This window comes from Micropterus dolomieu, linkage group LG01 (assembly GCF_021292245.1).
Source record: "Micropterus dolomieu isolate WLL.071019.BEF.003 ecotype Adirondacks linkage group LG01, ASM2129224v1, whole genome shotgun sequence".
Taxonomy (NCBI): Eukaryota; Metazoa; Chordata; class Actinopteri; order Centrarchiformes; family Centrarchidae; genus Micropterus; species Micropterus dolomieu.
This window is the reverse complement of record NC_060150.1, coordinates 6716351-6724865: the sequence shown is the minus strand read 5'-3', so window position 1 is coordinate 6724865 and position 8515 is coordinate 6716351. Positions and strand designations below refer to the sequence as shown.

Genomic DNA, 8515 nt, shown 5'->3' with positions numbered 1-8515 from the left:
GCGGGGCGCCCGGGCCGACTCGCGCGCCCTCCGCGGGGCCATGGGAGGCTTGGACACTGCTTGCAGTTCTAGTTATAAATTGATTTAACTGATGGTTTGATCGTGCAGGCCTTCACAAAAAGGGCCTTTACAACTTTTAAAATAAATAAAATGAAGGAAACTTTGCGTTTGAAAAAAGGGCACTCACATAGGTCTCCGGAGGCCAAGCAAAAGGAGGCCAAGCAAAGGTCAGGGCACAAGAGACTGCAGAGGCACATTAAAATATAAAACAGTATATCAAGCAAAACATCTTTCTTACTTTAACGTTGTACTTTTGCAATCTGAGCTAAGCAGTCAACAATGATCAGTCACAAGCACAGGCGAATAATTTTATGGCTTGTATAGGTCTATGTGCAGCCCCCCAAGAACCAGAACCAATTGCTTCCAGTGCCCTTTTCTTCACATTTATCTCATTCTCACAACAGGGATCAATGGAGACTGACTCCCTTCTGCAGCCAGCCTCACGTGGCCACTCGATGAATTGCAGGATTTGTAACTGCCAGGTGTCTTCACACATGAGAACTGAAAGGTTGCCGCTTGGCTCGAGGACACCGAACCCGACTATCGGTCAGCAATAGCAGTCCGGTCACACAGGCGGAAACATGCAGTCCACTGCGGTGCTCTTTTTTTTAACTGCGGGCTGTGTCTGTGGAAAAGCTGCAGCTGAAAGGGAACTTGTATATGTGACTGTGGTGAGTAATACTAATATTTGTGATAACGGTTCGTGAGCTGTGTTGAGTTGAACTGTGTTTCCGATCCGCGTCGTCGTATCTCTTTGGTGTGGATCGACGGCTGCGGAAACGACGCTGAAGTTGGCCTCTTATTCGCCTCAAAGGAAAGTTAACTTACATGGCATATGAACACAGAAAAAAGGGAGATGAGGGAAGGACATAAAGACTGAAGAGAGAAACAGTAGCAAAAGACAAGTAAACTGGGAAGTCACTGAGAACTGAAGGGAAAAATACTAGAAAAGAAGGACAAGGGAAGTCGAAAGTGAAAGTCAATGAAAGAATTAAGGAAAGTACAATAGATAGATATACAGAATGTAAGAGGTACAGACAGTAAGACGAAATGAAATTGAGACAGACATGGAGGTTTTAGTAGTAGCTAAAGTGCTCCAATAAGGATCATGTTTGCAGGCAGGTATGTGAAGTCAGGGGACTGGCAAAGGTAGGAATACTTTGAGGTTAACTGGTGGGCACGAGAAGAAGAGTGGGGTCTGAAATGATGGCAACTTTCCCTGAAGTTCCCCTTAACTTTTCACTTAACTGCCAAATCGAAAGCTGCGAATCAAGATTCATTGTGTTTCCCAAGTTCCTCATAATAGCTTTTGTACAAGCTTTTAATAGTATTTTAACTAAATATCTGTCGTTTTCCATTAAAGTTTTTATCAGAAAATTTAATGATAAAGTCAGGACCCCTTACTCTCTTCAGATATCCATGTAATTGCTTACTTTTTACATTTGGTGTAATGATGAAATGAACCAGATTTCTCTGGAATAATTCCCCCCAGAATTGGTGGGGGTGCTGCATCGTCAGCATGTTTTTGCTGTCTGAATTCTCTTTCATATATTTAGTTGAGTGTTAATGTAGCTCCAAATATACTTCAACATCAAATAGTATAGACAGCGATTCTGCTGATATCCAACTACCTACTAATCTCATTATCACTAAATTACAGCACAATCCTTCTTAAGCAATGCTGGGGTTTTTAAAACAGCTTGGGTTAATAGAAAATAATGATAAATGTCACATTTTCTTGTGCCAAAGTTGACGTTTTTTGCTGTAGTTGCTCTTCTGTTTCCCCTCCAGCTGTTTCGGCACGGTGACAGGTCACCGGTCAAACCAGTTCCCACAGACCCACACCAAGAGAGCGACTGGCCTCAAGGCTTTGGGCAGCTATCACAGGTATAATGAATATGTTTTAACTGGGGTGACTGCAAACATCAGCACGCACAGTACTTGTCATGCAAACTTTTTATTCTTCCCAGCCCTTTTCTACCTGATTTAGCTGGAAAACGGTTTCAATAGGTGCATCGTTTTATGCAGCGTCTCAACGTCTTGTATATATTTTTTTAGGAGGGGATGAGGCAGCACTTTGAGCTGGGCCAGTATCTGCGGAAGCGATACAAAGGATTCCTTAATGACACCTATAAAAGACAAGAGGTAGGTGAACTCACCTCATCCTCTTTTAGATCACATGACACCTCACCAGAAGCCTCATATGCATGTTAACGTTTAGAAGAGAGGGCCCCTTGCCGTGTTGGTGTTATACAGGGTTCCCACTGCTGCTGCAATTCCTGGATCATGATGCTTGATGAAAGTTTGAGAGGTGTCTTTCAGGAGGTGTTTTCCTGTATTTTTGCTGTTTATTATCCAACACTTTAACTTGTACATTAACAGACTAACCCGATGACAGTCTGCGATGACCATGCTACAGTGTGTGAATACATTCGACCCCTCACTTGCAACCCCTTTGTCCTCAGATCTTAGTTCGCAGTACAGACGTCGATCGCACCCTGATGAGTGCTGAGGCCAACCTCGCAGGTCTCTGCTCTACCGCCTACACAGTAATTCTTCTTTTTACAGTATTTTCCTTCTTCTTAACAGTCTGCCTTATTCGTCCTTCACCTAGGTCTCTACCCCCCCACTGATCAGCAGGTCTTCCATCCAAACTTGAAGTGGCAGCCCATACCTGTACACACCGTGCCACAAAGTGAAGAGAGGGTATGTAGATAATATAAATAGTTCTGTCTGTTCCCCTTGCTATATGGCCGCAGCTTGTCTAAACTTTCGGTCCCCCCTTTTTTTTTAGCTTCTCTCTTTTCCTCTTGGAAACTGTCCTCGCTACAAACAGCTGAAGACTGAAACTGAACACACACCGGAATTTATTAATGTCACCACTAAATACAAGGTACAGTCTGCTTCTCTTTTTTCTCCATTTAATCATATACATTATATAGTAGGGGTGGGAATCTCTAGGCACCTCACAATTCGATTACGATTGAGAGGTCTGCGATGCGATTATAAAACGATTATTGATGCATCAAGATGCATCTTTATTACTATGTGATATCTGGATAATATACAGGATTTAATTTGCGCATTAAAATCTAAAAGAAACGTCTCCTCGTTAGCTTAAAAGGACTAGCAAAATGCCACTCGTGTCTTTAGTCTTGCTTCCTTAATTTATTTTATTAACCACAGCTCCTTATGGTCCTTCTAGCCAATAGCTCCCAGTGTGATATATTCTAGTCTTATGTCTTAAAATTATTATGACATATTTACTTTAGGTATATGGAGCTTACTGTGTTCCTCTCCTCCAGGATATTATAGAGCTGATGAGGAATAAAACAGGACGGAATGACATCAATGTGACATCAGCCTGGGAAGTGTACGACACCCTCTTCTGTGAGGTGAGAACAGAAACACACACACAGTCACCACCAGCATAAGTAAGAAGTTCAGAGCAGAAGTGAAACCTATGCTTTGTATATATATTTGTATATAATAATAACAATATTTGTTTTGACTGAGGCAGCAAATGTTCAAATAATCTCCTGTTTTACAGAAAATCTTCTAACATGACTACTTTTCTTGAAAGTATGATCAGTTGTTCACTGGAACCAGAAAACATGGCATTTAACTATAACATTATAATGACAATTTGTCATTTGTTAATCAATGAAACGTAAATTAGAGTAAGTGTACTATAGGTAAATGATTTAAATAATTGAATTCTTGCCATGCCATTAAATCCATGATGACGTAAATGTGCTCCGGCTGGAATCGTTAGGCACAATGTGAGCGCAGGCCAGCGGGGGGGTGGGGAGGGGGGACAGTCGTGCTCGGGCCTAGTGTGAGCACGCCCTTAGTGTACAGCACAAGGATCAGTATCTATAATTTAGCATTTTCCAGAAACACACAACATAGTGTGACATTGTGTTTACTTTGTGTGAATTCAGTCGCGGCACAACATGTCTGCTCCTCCCTGGGTGACTCCTGATGTTATGGAGAAGCTCAGAGAGCTGAATGACTTTGGATTGCAGGTAAACAAAAAATTAATTAATTAATTAAAAGATTTTGGTGTCTCATGGTCCACATTTTAATTTGGAGTTTTGTAGTGGATTTGAATTATTGTAATGATCATGTTTGATGGCCAATTTTCACAGTTCCTATTCGGGTTCTACAAACAACAAGAAAAGAGCCGTCTGCAGGGAGGTATGTGCTGCTTTACTACAGGGACATGCCAAACTAGATTTGTGCGTGCACATCAATCTGTCTGTAGAGCTCAGTGTAACGTCAGTATAATTTTATTGACCCGTGTGTTTTGTTGTTGATGTTTATTTGCTTTTTATATAAAATGTCAAACAGTCAAAGCAACTGCTGTATAATCATGATTATTACTGTTCACCCTGAGGATCAGTGTGGTAATATTCTATATTTTTCTTATTGTCAACAAAAGTGGGTCACAAATATATAGTTTCATTAAGGAAAAGGGCTAAATTAGTTCCGGGCACTGTAGTTTTAGCAAAGGTTTCTTAAACAGAAAGATATAAAAGTGTTTGTTTAGGGACTATTTTCAGCAGCGTATTAATCCACATTTGGTCCTCTTGTGAGCATTTTCAGAACAGGATGGACGGTGTGTGAGTCAAAATAAATGTGTTTTGTGACAACCTGCACCTCTCAGGTTGCACCACCCGTGAAAACCGCCATTTCACACTTGCTCGGCAGTTAGACCTCCAATTTGCTCAGAGATGGCGCCAACACGGAGCCTGCTGAGGAGCAGCAGGCTCAGTATAGTAGAACAAGTTTAATCGAAAGGCCATGTAATCCCTTCCGCCGTTCAAATACCGGCAGTAGAGGATCATTGATTTACGGACTGAATTTAATTTGCTACATTAAATGAACTGAATGGAATTGCTTCTTGAACTGCATTGAACTGAACCCGGAGAGGACATTTGAGTTGCGTTTATTATTTGCTTACGTGAAACATTTAATTACAACCTCCCTTTGTTGCATTTTATATCAGGCTTGTGGATTTACTGTACACTGGTTATTTGCATTCAATGTGAGGGTCCTTATCATAAATTTGTATCCTTAGTGACATTTGGTGATTTCAAACTTAAATTTGTACATATCATAAAATATCTTTTATGTCGGGAGAGAAACCTGACTGGTACCCCAAAAAAGCCCGTAAGTTGGTTTCATAGTTTTAATGTTGACAGTAGGAAAATGAGATATATATATATATATATATATACACACACACACACAGGATTAAATGGGGAAATAAAAGCTGCTGACTGTCTTTTAGGTGTTCTGTTGGGTGAAATAGTGACGAATCTTACCAAGATGGCCGTCCCAGACCCAAAATCGAGTCTGAAAATGATGATGCTGTCAGCGGTGAGCTAGTTAACGACACTAACGCTATATTACTTTAAATAACTGTTTTTTTACCTAGTCAAGCTAGCTGTTTCCAGCTAGTGTGCAAAGCCAAGCCAACAGTCGCCTGGCTGTAGCTTCTCCTCTAAACTCTCAAGAAGGCAAGTATAGTAGAACTATTTCTTTGTCTGACTTTCCACAGCATGACACCGCTTTAGCCGCTCTTCAGGCCAGCTTGAATGTGTTCAATGAAAAACAGCCGCCATATGCCTCCTGTCAAATACTTGAGTTGTACAGGCATGACAATGGGTAAAATACACACAAACACACTTAAACATACAGTAATACTGACACACATAGGCTCCATGTGATATTGAGAAGCTGATACCAGAAAGAAAGAAAATATACTAAGTGGAATAAATGGACGAGACTTTTACTTTGAAACACAACCAGATTCAACTGTGTCAAAAATACAAGGGTGAAGGAGCCAGTTAATTGAAATGAGCTTTTATGATTCTTTAAGGCTCCTAATAATTTGAGACACTAACCAGTACTTTTATCCTTATTTTCCATGAGGACTTTTTGTTGGTTTAAAGTACTAAAAGTGGATCTTAAACATGTTTAAATGTTTAATCAAACATATTTAAATGTTGTCCATTCAGCTCTTTTTCGGTGTCAATGTTTTACCGAAACGACACCACAGTGGAGCCCTACCCTCAGCAGTTACCAGGCTGCTCCCTTGACTGCCCCCTAGACGAGTTTGTGAGAATTACAAAGCACTCTATCTCAGAGGACTGGAACAAAGAGTGTAATGGGCCCTCAAGAGGGAGAAATGAAGGTGAACTTCTCTCACAGTAAAAACTGCTCAAATAAAAGAAATAAGGTGAGCACCACTGATCCATTTTATCCATTCTTCCTTCCTCTCCTCTGTCCATCTTCTTTTGTCTTCAGACGTGATCATCAGTCTGTTGCTGTCCGACTGTGTGCTCCTCCTCCTCGTCGCCCTCCTCCTCGGCATTATTTGTTGGCAGGCAAAGCAAAACAGCAACCGGGAATATGTTATGTAAGAATATCGTTCATAGTGTTTTATATATATCATTCTGTGTCTTTTATATATTCATCTGGAAACATTAAGAATGTAATCTGTATTCTAAACTCATTGTGAACTCTGACTAAACTTCATGTTTTGATACATTTGGTTAGTTTTGGTTTCCATTATGCGAGTGCACTTAAAGAACTTTACATGGCAGACTTGCGTCCTGTCTTCATCATCTCTGTGGGTCTGCGTCTCCCTATTGACATTGATTGGTTTGTAAACAGTTCCGTGGGTAGCTTTGACAAATAAATGAGACATTAACAGATGCATATCGTTGCCACTACATTGTTATTATACCTTATTATATATATTACTACCTTAGATGGAAAGCTACATTAGGAGCCTTACACCCAGTACCAGAGCCTGATGTTTTTGAAGTGTGCCTTGTTTGCTGCTCTCTCTAAGTCTAGGTTAAACACATAAGAATGTGTGCACATCCAAACCAACCTGTGTGTAAGTGATGAAGCAAAGAATGACCTGCGCACTGAGTAATTATAAATCCATCTAGGTGGTGTAATTTATTGTGACGTTACTGTAAAATGTAAGAGCTGATTGCACCTGTGGTAAATAAGGGCATCTAAACCTTCTCAGAGGACGCAGTAAATGACACCTCCTACTTGGCTTCAAAATTATTCAGTGTGCAGATAATTATTTTTTTCTCAAAATAGAGTGTAACTTCTCAGTGAATGTCACATTTGTCTCTCTAATAAATGTCCAAATAGAACCAGTATAGAGCATCAGCTTTTCTTTATTTTACTTTCTACTAACATGCAAAATGTTAACCTATAAACACCATTTTAATATTTTCATTTACAGCTGTTAACTATAGTATATTAACTTTAGATCACACTATTTCCAATTAACAAAGGAAACTGATGATGAATGAAGAATATGATTTAAATTTTTACAATATTTTGTCTGATCCATTTTATAACAAAAATTATCCTTAATACACAAGCAACAAAGCTGTGGAGCTGGATGGTGCTTTATCTGAATGGGTTCTGCAATCAGCTCCTCTGGTACCTGAAAGACAAGATGGGTACAGAGTTACTGACAGTACACAGTTTTTTATAAGGGACCAAAAATGAATTTAAGAATAAATAAATAAATATAAGCAAAAATAAATAATTAAAAACATAAATAAAATAAAATCAAATATATTTCTGTAATGAAAAAGGTTATTTCGGTATTTATTCTGTATTTATTAATGCATTTCTACATGGATTTATTTCTGTATTTCCATATTTCTACATTTATTTATGCCTGCGCCTGTATGTTAATTGGGCAGTGGGCCGTTACTCACCATACATCTATATTTTGCTCTTTAGCAGACCGGCACTTCTAACAAGCTGCCAGTCTTTTCTAACCTATCTATTCATCATGTGACCCTAAATAAACTGCATTACCCAGGAGACACTGTATGATGATTGCTCACCTGTTCTGGTTTTCCTGCTAATCTCTGTATACAGTCTATGGTGAGCAGACAGATACCAATCACAGTGTGGAGAGGGAAAAAAGGGTTGAACTCGTTCTGCGTGAATAGTTATGTACAGATTCAGAAGCCCTAAGCAGCCATCCATTCAAATATTTTTCTTACTACGTTTTCCCGGGATAATGGGATAATTATCTCGTGATCTCGACATAACAAAACAGTAGTTTAACATAGGGGTCGGCAGGAGCGTTTCTAAATGATATCTTCAAAGGGGTTTTCTGTGTCACTGGTGGTTGTCTCTATTATAGCCTACTACCAGGTTAGGTGCACATTAAAGTCAGCAGTAAGTCAGTGAACATTTAGAATGTAAAGTTAATGCAAGTGGTAAAATTCACTAATATTTACTCTTATTTATACCTACACCTTGTTGTAGTCCTTTACAATAAAATGTATTACTACTTTAAAATTTATACTTTACCATATCCACCTTACACTTAAAACAAGTAAAACTTTAAATGTTTGCGGGAGGGACAACAACCACCATTACATCCATGTCTTAATAC

At 39.4% G+C, this 8515-nt stretch overlaps 1 protein-coding gene across 2 annotated transcripts; it reads left to right on the top strand.

The window, feature by feature from the left end:
* The first annotated feature begins 576 nt into the window (after positions 1–576).
* Positions 577–7248, top strand: LOC123973929 (lysosomal acid phosphatase-like). 2 transcript variants are annotated; one of them, XM_046054318.1, is made up of 13 exons: positions 577–731; positions 1852–1947; positions 2119–2205; positions 2526–2586; positions 2675–2766; positions 2855–2953; positions 3366–3455; positions 4005–4088; positions 4212–4260; positions 5357–5445; positions 5627–5733; positions 6087–6262; positions 6376–7248. In XM_046054318.1, the coding sequence occupies exons 1-13, from the start codon at positions 642–644 to the stop codon at positions 6489–6491; spliced, it is 1236 nt and encodes a 411-aa protein (XP_045910274.1). In that variant the 5' UTR covers positions 577–641; the 3' UTR covers positions 6492–7248. The 2 variants fall into 2 exon arrangements, 1 of the variants encoding a protein (XP_045910274.1); XR_006825736.1 differs by lacking the exon at positions 5627–5733.
* Positions 7249–8515: the final 1267 nt, after the last annotated feature.